At 43.6% G+C, this 19,049-nt stretch overlaps 1 protein-coding gene across 2 annotated transcripts in view; it reads left to right on the plus strand.

Moving 5' to 3' along the window:
• Nucleotides 1-17,393, plus strand: part of akap12b (A kinase (PRKA) anchor protein 12b) — a 77,037-nt gene extending 59,644 nt beyond the window's left edge. The window contains exons 1-3 of one of the 2 annotated variants that reach the window (XM_074684709.1): nt 4,292-4,506; nt 9,260-13,360; nt 16,221-17,393. In XM_074684709.1, coding sequence (XP_074540810.1) covers nt 4,482-4,506; nt 9,260-13,356 — 4,122 coding nt within the window. In that variant the 5' untranslated portion in view covers nt 4,292-4,481 and the 3' untranslated portion in view covers nt 13,357-13,360; nt 16,221-17,393. Of the gene's footprint in view, nt 1-4,291; nt 4,507-9,259; nt 13,361-16,220 lie in introns of those variants that run through there. The other variant, XM_074684708.1, reaches the window with a different exon arrangement.
• The last annotated feature ends 1,656 nt before the right edge of the window (nt 17,394-19,049 follow it).

Genomic DNA, 19,049 nt, shown 5'->3' on the forward strand with positions numbered 1-19,049 from the left:
AAACCAACAGGAAGTTGAGTTTATGAAAAAGGAAATTAGGTGATAGCTCCTTTTAGTTTTTGTTGTGAGGTTTCCCTTATAATTTCTTTAAGATATTTTTAAGGGATAGTTCAGTTTTTTTGAAGTGGGGTTGTATGAGCTCTATGTGACCACTAAGGACATTAGATACAGTAGAAAGTTGTCTCCTCTCCCTCAGTAAGACACAAACTGTAATCGATGGTGACGAGGAAATAGACGCTAACAGGGACAGACCGTACCAAATTCAAAGGCTATTTTCTCTGCCTACAAGAACTAAAATCAAAAAGTAATACCACAGTTTAAGAGTACGATACATAAAATATTTCTTAAGTGCATTAAGTCTTTGGAAATAAAAACGTTTATCTGTGTCCGTGGATGTTTCCTCTGTATTCCTTTCAGTCTCCATCTGTAGCAGCTCTTCTTCTGTGTGCTCCGGTTCATACAGGTATCCTTTTGGTTCCAAAGTGAATGAAACTTCATCGTCGCTGTCATAGTCACTCATTTTGAATTTCCTACGCTGCCTCACAATCCTTAGAGTACAAACAAAAGAATTACAATACTTGATCAAACTTACACGAGGCTAAAACCAGCGCTCGAAGCATAGCTTGTTTACATTCCCTACAGCTGGAAGGAGGAGGGGGGACGGAGCGCACTAGCGCTGCGCGGAAGGACACATGAGTTAGTTAGGTCCAGATAAATGTTTATATTTCCGAAGACTTAATGCACTTAAAAAATATTTTATGTAGCGTACTCTTAAACTGTGGTATTACTTTTTGATTTTAGTTCTTGTAGGCAGAGAAAATAGCCTTTGAATTTGATACCGTCTGTCCCTGTTAGCGTCTATTTCCTCGTCACCATCGATTACAGTCTGTGTCTTACTGAGGGAGAGGAGACAACTTTCTACTGTATCTAATGTCCTTAGTGGTCACATAGAGCTCATACAACCCAACTTCAAAAAAACTGAACTATCCCTTTAACATCAAATGATAAATTATGTGATGTTTACATTTTTAACTGGACTGAGTGAATCTAAAGAGTCTGACGGGAAACACTGACACACAAACTGTGACTCAGGCTCATGTTTTGTCTCTTTGTAAAATCACTTCATCATTATCTCCTGATCCGCTCATCGTTTCATGCCCCTCTGTGTGCATAAAGTTCACTTTCCACACACACACACTCTCTGAGGGGTGAGGGGTGATGGGTGGGGGGTGATGGGTGGGGGGTGATGGGTGGGGGTGAGGCTTGCAGACGGTGCTTGATCACCGCTGTTATCACCCATTTGGAGCCTTCTGGAAGGAATTCACACATTCCTGTGGGACAATGCAGAAGTGTGACAGATCTGATTATGCTGGTATTTACCTGAGGATTTATCTGGATTCCTTCAAGGCCCTGACCCCCTCCCACACACACACACACACACACACACACACACACACACACACACACACACACACACACACACAAAGGCTGAATTAAAAGTGTCTGTATTGGCGAAATGGCGAGGGCTCCATTAGCATTCACAGAGGACAGGCGGTAACTTGATTTAAGCCAGCGTAGACGACTGTTTGTGTTTGGTGGTGGATTAATTTCAACCTGTACGAAGCTGCTAGACTTCCTTTGAGAAAACAACACAAAGAGTGTAGACTCACCTTAACTGGACAATCGAATTAGCCGCCAGGAATTGAATAACTTAATTTTTGATAAGGGCAAAGTCTTCCCAGGTGGAAAAGTGCAAACATACTAAACTCTCATGTTGGGGTCTTAAAGAGATCGGTCTGTGACTTAACGGACTCTCAGGCTCAGTCTGTTTTTAGATTCTCATAATAGTCACTATAAAAATATTGTAATGACTTCGCCAAAAAGAGATCTGAGATAAATCTGTCTTTGTGCAAACAATCTGCACCAAAGGTGAAGAGAACCTCCTAATGAGGCAGAAACCTGAGCAGGACCAGACTCTGGATCTGTCCTGTCCTGGTTTCTCGAGTTGGTACGTTTGTTGTAATATTTTAGGAGTGTTGAATACAGTCCTGGATTTTTGGGGTGCTGATTTGATTTAAATTATGTTTCTTTGATATTTTCCATTTTTGCAATTAGTAGTTTTCTTTTTTCGACACCGGACAAAGTTAAAAAGTTGTATTATGATGATGATGTCTACAGACTATCAGGAGCCATATGTCCCCTAAAAATGCTCAACACATGTGAGTCAGTTTTAAGGATTTATTCAGGGGATCTGACATCTCAACTTTTTCCAACCCAACTCATAAACAAAGATTAATATGAAAGATTTAAATTAGAAAAAAAATTGAACAAAAACTTCCTGATACTTTGATTCATTTTTTTTCTCCTGGAAGTTTGTGGAAAGGGGTCAAAATGTTATACTCTAACTTTCCAGTCAAATAAGCCCCGCCCCTATTTTATACTTAACTGATCCTTTACTTCATTTCTCATAGTTGTTATAAGAAACTTTAGCATGCATGTGAATGGAGAAGTAAACTACAATACCATACGATACAAAATGATACAATATGATATGAAATGAATCAATATGATACGATACAATATGAAACAATGTGATACGATACGAAACTATGATATGATACGATACGATACGAAACTATGATATGATACGATACGATACGAAACTATGATATGATACGATACGATACGAAACTATGATATGATACGATACGATACGAAATAATGATATGATACTATGCGTTTCAATGTGAAACAATATGATATGATGCTATACGAAACAATGATACAAAATGATACAATACAAAACGAAACAATGATACGTAACGTTACGATACGATACGAAACAATGATACGATATGAAACGAAACAATGATACGTTACCATACTCAACGAAACAATATACCATACAATACGAAACAATGATACGATATGATAAGAAACAGTACGATACGATACGATACGATACCATCTATACGATATGATATGAAACAATATGATACAATACAATCAATAAGATGCGAAAGAATAGGATACGATACAATATGATATGAAACAATGATACGAAACGATACGATGCGAAACAATATGATACCTACGATACGAATCAATATAATACGATACGATATGATACGATGTGATACCTTATGATAGGATATTTAACAATATGATACCAAACAATACGATATGATTTAATTTATTGTCCCCTTAGGGAAACTTATTTTGGACTCGCCTGCTTCTTACAAGTCTCCAGAATCTGATAAAACAAACAACACAAATTTGCATATCACCAGTATTGCACATATTGTGCATTACAGAAATTGCACATTATACACATATTGCACATACCCAGCTATAAAACAAAAGAAAACCTCGTAAATATTGCACAATCCCTGCAACCTTAAAAACACTATTTAAGAGCTTAATGGAAACAGGAGCCAATGAGTTTATAAATCTGTTTAGTTCACAGATTAAAAAACCAAACTGTTTTTAGAGTCAGTTTCTGCTCCACAAACCACTCTGTTAACATGGGGTTTAATGGAGACTCCAGAGCTTCTGGAACGTGACCCCGGTGGACACTCAGGGAACTGCAGTACGCGATAGTCGTCCATTTTAAATGCTTTTATGAGTTTGTTTCTTGGTTTTAAAACACTGTGGCTTTCATGTACTTGCCAGTTTTCCCCCTGATTATGGCTGTTTGAAAATCTATCTATTTATCTACACGGCCAAACAAGATGCGTGGTTTAAATTGATTTTTCATGCTGCTTTTTGAAAACTTGAGGTGATCATTGTTGAAGATAAGGGGAGGAGCTGGGATCAGGTTTTGGATTTCCAAAGTGAAATCCCTGAAATTCCTCCTGGTTTTCCTCCGTCAACATTCCTCCACATGCCCGGCGACATGAGCTCCTCAGGCTCCTCCAGTGGGTAGAGGAGGTGACTGGAGACTGGTTTTAGGGGGGAATGTTGAGGAGGTGTCAGTGTGGAGGTCAGACCAGGATCCTGGTTCAGAAAGTTTTGGGGTGTGTTGTTGGTCAGAGTCACAGTTTGAGTCTAGAGTTGATTTTTTAGCTGGAGGTGATGAAGGTTTCTTTAGAGATCACACGATGAGCTCCAGAGGTCTGAGGGGAGGGGGCTGGATGAGGAGGAGGAGGAGGAGGAGGAGGGGGGAGGCTCATTCAGAACAGCTGAAGAGAGGAGGGAGGTGGGAGGAAGAGGGAGGCAGGGGTGGTCCCTCCATGACATGTGTGTCAGTCTGTTGAAATGTGTGTGGAGCTGTGTTTTCTCCTCACACTGACTGAGAGGGGGAGACGCAGGAGCTGGACTCAGAGCGAGGAGCAGGAGACGCCGCAGAGGAGCAGAGTCATCACTGAGGGAGCAGAGACCTGAACAGACTTTATTTTATTATTTAACTCAATGTTTGACTGAGTTTTTGACTTTTATTGTTTAAAAAAACATTTTTAAGAAGAACTTTTGGACTTTTACCAATGCTTGGGACAATAACTCTAACAGGTAAGAGCAAAACCAGAGATGTTTTAAAGAGTTAGCATCAGGTTTTAGCCTGAAACTGAGGCTGGGAGAGTGAGTTATTAGTGATTTTTAGTTTTTTTTTGGAGTCAGGGTTTTGTGTGTGGATGAAGGCAGGGTGGATGTGGAGGCATTGTTGTCCTGAGGGTGTGGTTAGCTGTGGATGTCCCGGCTCAGGCGAGGGATTCAGCTGCTAAACCATCAACTTATCAACAATCCTGCTGTTTCATTTTTACTTCCTTTGATTTATTTTTTCCTCTTAGCTTCAACTTTAAGGCGTGTTTGTTCATCCTTCTTCTGCATCAACGTCCAGCATCCTCTGTTTCTCTAAGTGCTCTCATAGTGGGAACCTGTTAGCGCACACACACACACACACACACACACACACACACACACACTGCTCTTACTGCTTCATCACGACACACACCGATCCTCCGCCTGGCTCCATGTGAGTTCCCAGCGTCATGTGAAGTGTTTCATTAGATTAGAGTGGGGTCCTTTAATTCCCAGTGGGCTAACTCAGAGTCAGGAGGAGGTGTGTGTGTGTGTGTGTGTGTATGGATTTAATTATGTGCCAGCTCTGATTCTGGTGCAGGGTTTGTAACTGGGAGTGATGGTTTCACTGGAGCAGGTCTGAGTGTTTCGTCCCGGTTCGTCCCCCGCCCTGACCTGAGGTGTCACCGTGGCGTCTCCTGGAGCGTTTTTGATGTGTGGGATCCTGCGGGGACGTATCTCTGATATGGAAAGTGTCTGGATCGGGGGATGGTGCAGAGTCGTCTCCTCGCCCTCTTTCTAACTGTCTCCTTTTGTTTAGAGGGCGTCTGCTCACACAATGCTAATTACGGCCTGGATTTGCATTTATGTGGCAAAGTTTGTAAATAGAGTCAGGAAAGTGGAGCTGCCATTCAGCCCCGACCCCCCCCACTGAGCCTGAGCAGAAACGCCATCACACCTCGCCGGAGTCGGTTTACACCTTTTGTGTGTCTCAGGCTCCATCATCCCAAACGCCTTCCTCCAGCTCGCCATGGACGTGTGTGTGTGTGTGTGTGTAACACCCTCCAGGCGCAACCCCCTTCGTCTCCTAACTGTCCCCTCCTCACCCCCTGTTGCCTCACCCATCACACTCACATTCTTTCTGGTACAGTCGTTATTCAAAACACCCACCCACGCACCTCCTCCCACCTCCTCCCACCTCCTCCCACCTCCTTTTTCTCCCCTCTAACCAAATCAGTCCGGAGACGTTAACGGCTGAAAAAAAAAAAAAAAAAGTTTGGAGAAAGATCAAAGCGACAGGAGAGATGCTGGAGTCTGTTAAATCAACACGGCTCCTGTTTTATTACACATGCTGACACACATGGTTCGTCTGGACACACACACACACACACACACACACGTCTTCATTCAGGCAGCTTCATTGAAAACAGCTCAGAGGAGTTTTTTGTCTTTGAACGCCTCACACTGAGCGGCTTCACTTTAAAGTAACTTTTCTGTATTTCCTGCAAACTTCTGCAAACTTCTTGATAAAAGCAGAGTCGACCCCTCCTCCTCCCCCTCCTTTTATTCCCAGAGGCCAGTGCGGGTGAGGAGGCTATTGTGTTTGCATGTGTGTGTCTTGGGAAGGGGGTGGGTCCCCGTCCATCCTGCTGTGGAGGAATTTGGGTCAAGGGGATTGGGGATTTTTGTGTTTTCTTGAGGAGGGGTAGTCGTTGGAGCTCGTATTGTTTGGTTTGAGTCCTGCTCCGACGTGGGTCAGACACGGTTTGAGTGAAAACAAACACTCAGAGGCTCTCCGGCATTTAAATTCAGATTATCTTTAGAGCATCCCAAAATACGACGCAGTCAACAGCATAGCTCACATTCCTGTCAGGTCAAGTCTATACATACGATCAGGGCGTGGCCTCCGCATCAGTCAATCAAAGCCGTCCAGGGGAACTTCTAGCTGCTGTATTTCTAGGAAATCCTGATGCATCTCCCACTTTTGGTCCACTTCTGAAAATTGAACGATAATTCCCAGTTTAGGATCTGAACCATGCGAGGAATGCAGCCGCTTTGAGCCCAGCTTCACGCCTGTAATTTAGCTAAAGGATGTGGACAGATGTGGGCGCAGCGTCAAACATTTTTCAGTGTCACAACAACAACAGTAACATGAACTGAGCTTTGATTGACTTGATTTAAATTTAATTCCTGAAACAGATGGCACAAATAAAGGTGATTAACCTCGTTAGAGCCTGATATATAACGAAGCGCAAAATGAAATTAAAAAATTGCAATCAAACCCAAAATGTCATAACATCTGTTGGATTTAAGGTTTTATTATATTTGGAGCTCAGCACTTGTATTTCTCAACACCATCAACCACAGTTTATATTTATGTTTTTTTTTGTTTTTTTTTTTATTTTTTTACATTTTTGGGTTTGGGATGGACTGATTATCAGCGCTGATATCGGCCTTTTTTTAATCCGGTGGCCAACAAGAATTAAATTTCAGACTGTGTTATTTTGGCTCCTCTCTGTCTGTAGAAAACTTTAGGAAGTTTTTATTTGACTTTATCAGACAGCTGCTGAGCCTGGGAGCTGTTAATAAACATACACTTTAAGGCTTTAAACTAAGTTAAGTGTTGTATTATCCCAAATTTTGATGCCAATATTTTCACTTTTACTGCAAATGAATATCGGCCCAAATATCGGCTTCCTTGACCGCTGATTATCGGTATCGGTATCGACCCTGAAAAAACATATCAGTCTATCTCTAGGATTGAGTAATGCATTAAATTTAAAGGTCATGACTTTAGAGTATGAATACTTTTCTTAACCAGTCACAGTTGATTAAACGAGTTAGGCGCCCCATGTATGGAGGTTACAGAGTTTAAAGGAGCAGCTTACATTTTTTCCCTGGATGGTGGTTTCTACTTGAATATACTGTATTATTTTCTCTCCTAAGGTGTAATAAAGTGTGAATTTGAACTTATTCTGTTTAAAGAATCATAATCAGAAACAAAATCATCTTTATTTGCAAAGAACACAAAGAATTTGACTCCATTTTAAGCTACACTCTCTCCATAAATTATTGTAAATAAACACTAAAATTACCAAAAAAAATTAAAAGCAAACTTCAAACTTACCTTTAGAGACTAGCTTTTAACTGAGGTGTACTTATTTATCTATTTATCTGCATTAGTTCTGAAATAATTCTGTTTAAAGAATCATATTTAGAAAGAAAATCTCCTTTATATGCAAAGTATCTTCAGAAACACAAGGAATTTGACTCTATTTGAAACTACTTTCTATTATTATTATTAAAAATAAACGCTAATATAAAAGCTAAAATAACAAAAAAGAAAAAAAATAATAAAATAAGTTATGTAATAAGCATATAATTTTAATTTTTTAGAGTTAAATAAAAATGTATTTATTTATTTTTATGTGTTTTAACCTGATTGTTTATCTTATATCCTCCACTGCTTCTTTCAGCTTTCTAATTCTGTACTTTAAAGTTTTAGTTTTACATCATTTTCTCCTTTAATGCTTCAGTATTTGAGTGTTTTTGTTTTTAGTTTTGGTTGTTTTTTTTTTCATTAACCTGAGTGTAACATCTTATTTTACCTTCAGTGTTTCCTCATTAAGATCTCTTTATAGCGAGGGATGGTCTGATACCGATACCAGGTATCAGTATCGGGCCGATACCAGCCTTTTTTTCTAGGTATCTGTACTTGAGAAGGCTGCAGATACTAGCAGCGGATATTCTAGGCAAAAAAAAAAACTTACGTCAAGTAAGTCCTCCTCGCCACTAGAGGGTGCTAAATGCTGCGGTTTAACACCACTGCATATGTGTGTCAGGTCCTTTTCAGACAATATGTATGAACCAGGGAGTTAACAGTTAGACTGTTTTTATTTGTACTTAAGTGTACTTTAAAAAATACTTAAAGTCTGACAGTTGCTGGTTTATTGTGCACTTTAATATATTTTTTTAATATTCATCAAAAAAATTATAAACTCAGAGAGTTTTGTGTTTTATTTGGACTTAATGTCAGAGTGACCGTGCTGTCTTTGATTAAAAATGATCTGTCACTGTTAATTGAAATTTTATGTTTCAAAAGTACTAGTAGCATCGGTACTTGGTAGTTGTGTTCAGCTTGAGCACTAGGGGGCGTGGTTTGGTGTGTATGTTGATGTGTGTGTTTACAGGCGATTGTTGGGTCACTTATTTTTTTCATTATCATAACATATAATTTTATTTTTTATTATTTCTTTTTTTCTTTTTGTCGAGCACTTTTTGTTACCACTCCTGTATGATAAGTGTTTTATAATAAAACTCTGATTGATTAAAAAAAAAGACATTTTTAAATTAGAAATGTTAAGTTGGTAGGTCCCACAGTTTGGGGAAAGTAACTGCGTGTGTTTCAAACACGCATGTAGTTATCTCATGTTTGTGTTATCTTTGATGAAGCTCAGTGTTATGGTCACATGATTACAGCCTGAAATGTGTCATAGCTTCAGTTTCCTTGGTGTGGTTCATGGTTAAAGATGAACTGAGTCATTCTTCAATCTGATTGTTGTAATTATATAAAATCATTCGTTAAAAACCATCCCAGGAGTCAGGATTTCAGAAAATACCAAACACATGACGCGTCATATCAACCTGTAGCTGTGTTTTCTGATTCATTCAGAGGAGCTGAAACGTTCATGCTAAAGCTAAAGCTAAAGCTAACCCAGCGTTTCCCTGTTCTCTGTCTTTTCAGTCGGCCAGCCAGATGGTGTGTCCGTGGCCCAGAAAGAAGACGCCCCTGAGACCATGGAGGTGCAGGACGAAGTGACTCCTCAAGTAAACGGCGAGAAAGTGGAGAAGGAGTCTCATGACGCCAACGACATCTCCGCCGTGGAGGAGAAAGCGGCGGAGGAGAAACCTGACGACGCCAACGAAGTCGGCTTCAAGAAGATCTTCCGCTTCGTTGGCTTCAAGTTCACGCTGAAGAAGGACAAGAGCGAGGAGAAAGACCCCGTGAAGCTCCTCACCGTCAAAGACAAAGAGGAGGAGGAGGAGGTCACCGCAGCCGCCGAAGAAGCTCCAAAGGAGGACGAACCCACCGCCGCCGCTGAGGAGAAGGAAGGCGAGAAAGAGGAGGCTGAAGCTGAGGCGGGGAAAGATGGCGAGGAAGCCAAAGCTGCTGAAGGTGCAGCTGAGGAGGCGGTGAAGGAGGAGGGAGAGGAGGCGTCTCCTCCAGCTCAGGAGAGCACGCTGTCACCCTTCAGGAAGCTCTTCAGCGGAGGCCTCTTCTCCAACCTGAGGAAGAAAGCCAGCATCAAGAAGACGAAGGAGGAGGAGGAGGAGAAGGAGGCCGCCGTGGAGGAGGAGGCCGCCAAGACCGAGGAGGCGACTGCTGAGAAGGAGGAGGAGGAGAAAGAAACCAAGGAGGAAGAGGCACCAACCACCCCTGAGGAGGAGAAGTCTGAGCCCAAAGAGGAGACGCCAGCTCCTCCAGAGGAAGCAAAACCAGAAACCGCCCCCGAGCCAGAGACCGCCGCCGAAGCCCCGGCTCCAGAGACCGCAGAGGGGACCAAGCCCGAAGAGGAGAAGGCGGAGCCAGGCGCAGAGGAGGAGAAAGCCCCCGCCGAGGTGACCACGGAGGCCGAGCTGCTGTCGTCTCAGGAGAAAGCCAAGCCCCAAGGGAGCCCCCTGAAAAAACTCTTCACCGGAGCCGGACTCAAGAAGCTCTCAACCAAGAAACAGAAGGCCAAGAAGGAAGCCGAGACCAAGACCGCCGAGTCCGGGGAGCAGGCCGCCGAGCAGCTGCAGTCCTCCACCGAGTCAGCAGAGGCGCCGAAGCCCGAAAGTGCGCCCCAGTCTCCCGAGGAGTCAGGAGAGCAAGTCCTGGCCGTGGAGGTGACCCAGATCGAGTCCAGCCAAGAGACCGAGGGCGAAGTGGTCTCTGACGGCGAGAAGAAGAAGGAGGGCATCATCGCGTGGTCCTCCTTCAAGAAGCTGGTGACGCCCAAGAAACGCGTGAAGAGGTCGTCCGAGAGCGACGATGAAGCTCCCGCTGAGAAACCGGCAAAGTCCGCCACCCTGTCCTCCTCCGAGAGCGCTCCTCTGGCCGACAAGAGCGTGGAGGAGGAGGCGAAGGAGGAGAAACCAGCTGAGGAGGAGCCAAAGACTGAGACCACGGAGAAGCTGGTCAGCAGCACCGAGGAGCCCAAGAAGAAGATGGACACCTCGGTCTCCTGGGAGGCTCTGATGTGTATGGGCGGACCCAAGAAGAGGACCAGGAAGACCTCCGACTCCGACGATGAGGAGACCAAGATTGAAGAGGAGATCCCAGCAGCCGCCGCCTCCGCCGAAGGAGACCAAGACGCCAAAACAGCCGAGGGCGCTCTCGTGACCTCACAGAGCACTGAGCACGAAGGCGAGGGCGTGTCCTCCCCCGAGCCCCTGAGCAGCCCCCCTGAGAGAGAGTCCGCCTGGGACACCCTGAAACGCATGGTCATGCTCAAGAACAGGACCAAGTCTGAGGAGAAGACCGAGGAAGGCGGGGAGCAGGTCCTGTCCGACAGCGAGGCACCCAAAGACGAGTCCTCCTTCTCCCTGAGGAAGTTCCTGCCCGGGCGCAGGAAGAAGAAGGCGGAGAAACACGCCTCTGAGCAAGGCACCGGCGACGAGGACTCTGACACGCCTGCTGTGGTCCCTCTGTCAGAGTACGAAGAGTCTGAACAGGAAGGGGCCTCAGAACCAGAGCCAGAACCAGCTGCAGTCCAGACTAAAGCCTCCGCCGAAGACCGGTCTCCTTCATGGATCCCCGCCATGGTCGAGCTCGTCGAAGACAAACGCGATGAGCTCAGCGACATCCCAGAAGAGGCCGAGAACGCCGCCACGCCAAAGTCTGTGGACACCGACATCACAGAGGACGACACCGAGGACGAGGCTGCTATCGCCGCCAAAGCTAAAGCGCTCTCAGGACGCAGGCTGTCCACCGCCGAGGTGAAGCCCATCGCTCAGGCTCCATCCGCTGAAATCACGCCAGTCCCTCAGGCGCCCACCCCGGAGAAGGCCGCAGAGATTTTGGAAGGCGTTGAGGCTCAAGTCAGCGATATTCCCATGAAGACGTCCGTGTTGATGGAAGACGTGCCGACAGAGGTGGCAGCTGCCCAAACTGAGTACGAACCCCCGACTGAGACCGCCGAGTCCAAGACCAACACCGTGCTGGAGGCGCACGCTCAGGGCGACGCCACCGCCATCTGCACCGGGCTTGGGACCGAGGAAATCCCTGCTGTGGATCTGGAGGAACCTGCACAGACCATCGTGGAGACCGTGGCTGTGATCGACGACGCGCTCGTCACAGAGGTGTCCGAGCAGGATCAACCGCTGCCAACGGAGGAAGCCACCGCCACCGAGGATGAAGTGTTCACCGCTCAGGTGCACCAAGTGGAAACCACGGAGCTGGAGCCGGCGGTGCAGAATCTGGCGAGCCAAGTCTCAGACCCTCAAGCCGCCGATCAGATCATCGAACCGGAGATCGAGAAAATTGGAGTGGTCAGCACCGTCCTGGAGGGATCTGAGATCATCCAACCCGCCGCCGTGAGCGAGAACTCCCCCAAGACCATCGTCAACCCCATAACGCCAACCTGTGAAACCGCCATTTGCACTCAGAGCGTAGCAATCACTGAACCAACCATCGAAATCAAGGAGGTGGTGATCGAAGACACCGTGGTGACGTCTCCTGAAGAGGTCCAGATCGAGACCGAACCCATTTCCATGGAAATCTCCAAAGTGACCGAGCCTGAAATCTTGGAAAAGCCAAGCGAGGACCCTCCAGTCGTCACGGAGACAGTCGTGCTCTCGGCCTCCTCCATCATCGAGGCCGACCACGTGGAGGTGACAGAATTCATCCAGGTGCAGGACATCAAGGAGGAGGTGGTGGAGGCCGTGGCCGTTGAAGAAATCAAGGAGGACGTTCCCAAAGACAGCGAGATCGAGGCTCAGAGTAAGGTCATCGCTGAAGCCGTCATCCAGGACGCCATGGACCAAGTTTCAGAGGACGCCGCTGAACCAAAAAAGCCAGCCGCCCCAACAACCGCCACACCGGCTCTTGAGCAGGCCGTCGAGACTACGGAGAAAGAGATCGAGGTCACACCTGACGCGCCCGTCATCTCCGACACCCCCATGGTTCTGATCTGTGAGAAACCAGCACCAAAGTCCCCTCAGACCCCACATGTCGCAGTGGAAGTGGTCGAAGTGATCCCAGTGGAGGTTGCAGACAGCCTTGAAGCCCCCGAGAAGGAGGAGAAGAAGGAGGAAGAGGAGGAGAAACAAACGGAGAAAGAGTTGAAGGAATCTGTGGAGGTCAAAGTAAGTGAAGAAACCGTCGTTGTGGAAGAAGTCAAAGCAGAAGGCGAAGAGCTCGTTATGGTCGAGGAGGAACAAAGCAAAGATGGTGCCAAGGTCCAGGAACCAACCGAGGAACCAGAGTCAGAGGACGCTAAAGCAGAGGAGACAGCAGGGAAAGTTCTCGAGATCCACCTACCGGTCCAGGTGGTCCTGCAGACGGCGCAGGTGCTGGAGGAGCAGTCGGTGGAGACGGAGACCGCCGAGGAGTTCGACAGCAACGGTCCCGTCGCAGAAGACGCGAAACCCGAGAGCCCGGCACTGGAAAAGAAACTCTCGACGCTGTCGGAGGAACCAGCGGAGGAGTCAGTCGAGGCGGCGGCCAGCCAACCAGAGGCCGAGAAGACGGCGTCGACGAGCGGGAAGTGCGCAGAGGTGATGGCTCAGGTGATCGAGGTGATCGAGGAGGCCGTGAAGGAGATCGAGCCTGTGTCTACAGAGATCACGGCAGCATCATGAGCAGGTGAGACTGAAACAGACGTTAGAAAGTGAAACTTAAAGACCGTCTAACGAGGGGGAGTGCGTCTGGGCTGATGTCCGACGAGAAGCAGAGCTGGTTATTTTCTGAATTCCTCTCTGGGCCTATCAACCAATCTTCTCATGGTGGCTTTTTTTAAACATCAATGGCTTCTGGTTTTATTAGCGGGGGTGGGGGGGGGGTTACCAGATGAAAAAAGCTTTTGTTCGGCCGCGAGTAACCAGGGGACCTTTGATATCAAAGCAGGAATGCCGACGTTGACCCCGTCTTTGTCGGCCGGGGTCTTAAAGGGAAGCGGTGTGTGAGGGGCAGATGAACTTGTGCTGAAAGACTGACTATGATTCCTGCGCTCCCTCCTCCTCCTCCTCCTCCTCCTCCTCCTCCTCCTCCTCCTCCTTCTATCACCGGCTCACTGTGGAGTCAAGAAACCATGTCGGGAGACGGCGTTTGTTAGATTCAGTTACAAAGCCTCAAAGAGCTCAGTTTGTGACTGAATGTAGCTTTAATCAGACGCCATGATGAAATTAAAGCGTTTTATTAGAGACCATCAGGCTGAGTTGACTTCAGCAGGGGCTGAGGAGGAAACTGGGCGTTGTTCACTCTCATATTTATCAGCAGCAGCTCTGCAGCAGAGGACACAGGCAGGGCGCTTGTGCTCTGAATAAAAAATGATTTCTAGATGCAGTAAAGGACAAACTCAAACAAAAAAAATGGAAGAAAAGTTGGATGAAAATGAAACTAACAATCCAGAAAATCTCAAAATATCCTTCAGAGTAGTTTCTTATTAATATTACAGACTCAGACGAATGATTCCTCTCTTTTTATTTTGTTAAAGGATGGTTTGATTCTCCAAATAGTTAATCCGTTCTTGTTCGTTTGACGTTAAGTTAAAGCTCTGCAGCAGAGGGCAGGGATTGCAGTAGGAAGCAGGTCTTTGAGCTCCGATTAGAAAATGTTTTTTTAGATGTTATGAAGGGAAAAAAACATGAGACAAAAATTCAAATAAATAACCCTTAATTTCAACAAAAAAAATAGATAAAAATAAAACTAATTATCCAGAAAATCTCAAAATATTCTGATAATGACCAACGATAAATATTACAGACTCAGATGACAGAGTTCTCTCTTTTACTATTTATATTTTTTCAAAGCAAGTTTGGATTTTTTTTTAAGTGATTTTATAGCAACATCCTGATAATGATTAATCTGTTCTTGAAATGGATAAATAACAGATAAAAGAAAGACAAAAAAATCAAATTAAAAGAAAAAAATTTAAGAAAAAATAGAGTAAAAATTGGACAAAAATAAAACTTATAAAACAGAAATCCTTTATATAATCAGTAATAACTCAACTATCATAAATATCACAGACTCAGATAAAAGATTTCTCTCACTTTCATCCTTTAAAGGCCAGTTTTGATTTTCCAAAGTGAGTCTGCTGCAACATCTTGCAAATAATTAATCTGTTCTTGTCAAATGAGAGTTAAAGGTGCAGCAGAGGAAAGTGTTAAGGGGAAGAAGGGGTTAAAGTAAAAACACAGGCCTTTGAGCTCTGAGTAAAAAAAATAGTTTTCTAGATGTGAGAAGGGGCAAACGGCAAAGAAAGACAAAAATACAAATAAAAAAAAATACTCAATTTCAACAAAATATAGTGGAGTAAATTGGATAAAAATTAAACTAGCTTTTCAAAAAATCTCAAAATATTTTTTAAATGACCCTCAGTGATAATTATTAAGAACTCAAATAAATAAATTCTCTTTTTTATTTTCCAAAGGCTAGTTTTGATTTTTTAAAGTGAGTCTACAGCAACATCCTGCAAGTAATTTACCTATTCTTGGATTACATAAAGGACAAATGAAATAAAGAGAGACAAAAAAAAAACAATTTCAAAGAAAAAATAGAGTAAAAATTGGATAAAAATGAAACTAGCTTTCTAGAAAATCTCAGAATATTCTTTAAACGACCATCAGTGATAAATATTACAAACTCAAAAAAAAGATTTCTCACTTTTTTGTTTTTAAAGGCAAGTTTTCATTTTTTAAAGTGAGTCTACAGCAACATCAAGCAAATAGTTCACCCATTCTTAGATTAGGTATAGGATGAATGAAAGAAAGAGAGACAAAAAAATCACATTTAAAGGAAAAAAAAAATTAAACTAACGATCCAGAAATCCTTCAAGTAACCATCAATAAAACAGCTTTTATAATTATTACAGACCCAAATAATATAAATAATTATATAAGATGAATAGAGATGTCTCTCATTTTTACTTTTTAAGAGGCTAGTTTAAAAAAACAAATACAAATATCCTTCAAATTACAACAAATGACTCAACTCGTATTAATATTTCAGAGTCAGATAAAAGATTTTAACCTTTTTATAGTTATTAAAAGCTAGTTATGACTTTTCAAACTGGTCTGCAGCAAAATCCTGAAAATATTTGATCATTTCTCGTAAATTTGACACAAAGTTAAAGCTCCTGTCTTTGCTGATCTCGCCCTGCACGTGTGGTATCAGGGATGTTAAGCAAAAAAAAGTCTCCCGTCGCTCCTTCCACGGCAGCCAACTTATCGTGTCAGCCTCAGGTAGGGTCTGCCAAAGAAACTGGTCCAAGCTGAGGGCCCAAAGACCCCGTATGATGAGTCAGGGTTACTGCAGCCTCGCCCTGGTCCATCCTCCAGCAGGGGGAGCCACAGGGGTCTTGTGCCCTGTGGCCCTGGGTTTGAAAGTCAATGTATGACTTCTCTTTTCAACTCAACTAAACTTTTTTTCCTGTGCAGCAAAAAAAACGTTACTTTCGATGAACTCCTCCTCCTAACGTTTGTTTCTCTGCCGTCGTCCACAGCTGGAGGTCGGAGACTGAATCCTGGGCGACGCTCCGTCTGCACCAGGAAGTGAGTGATGAGAGAAAGAGGCAGCTCCGTGACACCACACCGAGTCTGGGCCCCGCCCACCTCGCTAACCCCGCCCACCTTGCCCAGACAGACTGAGAGACTGAGCAGCAGCTCCACCATCCTCTCCACCTCCTCCTTCCACCTCCACCTGTCCTCCAACCCCATCCCACAGCTCTGTCTCACACACACACACACACACACACACACACACACACACACACACACACACACACTCTCTCCAAAGCATGTCCTCGTGCCACAGAAGCGTCCCATCCGGCTCGTGATGTTTCCTCAGTGACTTTCCTTCGCCCTCGCCGCTCACGGTGAGACTGTGCAGCCTGGTGTCTGACCTCCTCATGTGTATGTGTGTGTGTGTGTGTGTGTGTGTGTGTGTGTTTGAATGTGAATAGTAACACGGCTGAGACGGCATCAGAGGTTGTTAAAGATGGAGGATTATTATCTTGTATATTGTATTTATATCTCCACGTTTCTTCGTTCATGCTTCAGTTTTTATCTGTTTTACTTTTTGTTTCTTGTACATTTTTACCTGTTTCTGCTCCTCCCTCATCAAACTGTGACACGTCAGGTCGTTATCCAGCATCCCTGAGTCAGCTGACGAGCAGACGAGGAGACAAATCCAAAAACTCGTTAAATTTACCAAAACAAGCGAGAGTGAGACTGAGCTTCGTGTTTGTTTTGAGACTGTAGCATTTTAGCTAACCATGGTACACGTGTGGACAGGACTAACAGAGCACAGAGCATGATGGTTTTCATATCCTGCACCTGAAAACAACACGAAACAAGCTCCAGGTAGAAAAGCAGGTCGCCCACGGCCTGACCCACTGTGGAGACCACGCCGTGACGCTAACACGAGCATGTCAGAGCTTCCTGTGTGACACGCTTCATGTTTCATGTGTTGTGATTCACCTGCTGCACCAGACGGCATGCTTACGCCCCCTGCTGTCTGCAGGGAGTAGTGCATCACCTGTTTTCAGCCGGCGTCTTGGTCTTCGTGTGTGTTAACCTGGCTGATAAAGTGCGTCAGTGGTTTTCGTTCAGTCCATCTCACGCCGTCCTCCTCATGGTGTTGTTTTCACCCTGCATGTTGGCTCAGGATGGTCAGACCGGCTCCAGGGGGGACGTGGACTCACTGGTTTTGGGGGATTTACACAGACAATGACTGCATGGTACCAGAACGAGAACAAAGTTCTGTTTTTTCCTGATGAAAAAGCCAAATTGAGTTAGGACCAATCAGGGGGAGTCACGGTCTTTCCATTGCTCACAGGATCCTAAATCAGTGGGATCTAATTAAGCCTTTCTTCTTCTCTAACCTAAGTCGTAAATTCAGGGCTCTCTTTGAAAGTTTTACTGGCAGGACGGGGCTTTTGGAAACATCCCTGACTTCTAGTTTCTCCACCAAAGCAAAAAACACGTGACTTTAAGTTTCACTTGTTTTCGTCTTCTCCTGCCAAATGTGTCAGCCTTGCACTGTGTCAGTAGATCTGTCACCCTGAGGATCCGCTGAGAGCTTCGTGAAGCCGAGTCCTCGTTTAGGAGCTCGCTCAGCTTTAAGACCAGACCAGAAAAACTAAACAGGAAGTAGAGACCACCGTCAGGTCGCCACTTCCCCTTCGACTCGAGTTTCACCTCCGTGTTTGCTTCATCAACGACTTCAGCTCAGCTCAAGCATTTCCACGTCAATCCTCCCTGAGTTTTTAACACTTACTGTGAACCTTTAACATGTGTACAGATTGTTTACCTACTGTATGTACTTAAACCATATTGTAATATTAACCAATAACCTGCAGCCATTTAGCCATAATATCCATGTAGCATGGTCTTAGCTGTCTTTTATATTTTACAAGCTGTTAATAGTAAAGATGCAGAAAACTTGTCTATATTTCATTCAATAAAGTTAAAGAAAATAAAAAACGAGTGCGTCTGTTTGTCTGTGAAGGTTTGTCATGATCAAGGGTGTAAATCCTTTATTTTTTATAGGAGCCATTTTTCCTCAGCTCACCTGGATTAAATTCATTCAGAGCCACAAAATCTACTTTATCTTCACAATAAAGACAAAAAAGTGGATACAATCTTAAAAACATAGCTAATGTACAAGATTATTTTGTATTAATTGAGTTTTGTAATTTTTAATAAATTTGCAATTATAATAAAAAATGTAGTAATAAACTGTTGTTAATTTGCAAAATTTTAAAATTTTGCAAAAATTTTTGGAACTTCAAAAATTTGATTTTTTTTTTTCAAAAAAGTAACATTTTTAAGGTGCAAGTTTACAAAACGTCCAGGAATCATGGAACTTCAAAAATTAACCAAAATTTTAAAAATTTGCAAAAAAAAAAGAAAAACTTCATTAAAAAATTTTCCAAAAATTGTAAAAATGTCAAAAATTTGCAAATTTCTCATTTTTTATTTCCAGAAAAAATTGAAATTAGCAAAATTTCCAAAAAACTGCCTTATCCTTGCAAAAAAAATCTTAATTTGAACAAAAAATTGAATAAAAAATTGAATCAAAAAATCAATAATTAAAAAAAAAGAAACTCAAAATGTTAAAAAAAATGAGTTTAACTGCAAGAGTTGATGCATATTTAGTTACACAAATGTTAGTGCATGTTTTTATTTGTGTCAATATTATCACTACTCTGTTAGAAAAATAAAAATTCTTAATTTCAAATATATTTTTTTAAAGCTACAATGAGACACAACTATTTAAAATGTTGAAAAAAATGTTTTAAATTTCTTACATATTTAAAAAAAAAAAAAGT

Source organism: Halichoeres trimaculatus, unplaced genomic scaffold, assembly GCF_033239565.1.
Source record: "Halichoeres trimaculatus isolate MK-OKI-2021-1 unplaced genomic scaffold, fHalTri1.1 fHalTri1_scaffold_13, whole genome shotgun sequence".
Lineage (NCBI taxonomy): Eukaryota > Metazoa > Chordata > Actinopteri > Labriformes > Labridae > Halichoeres > Halichoeres trimaculatus.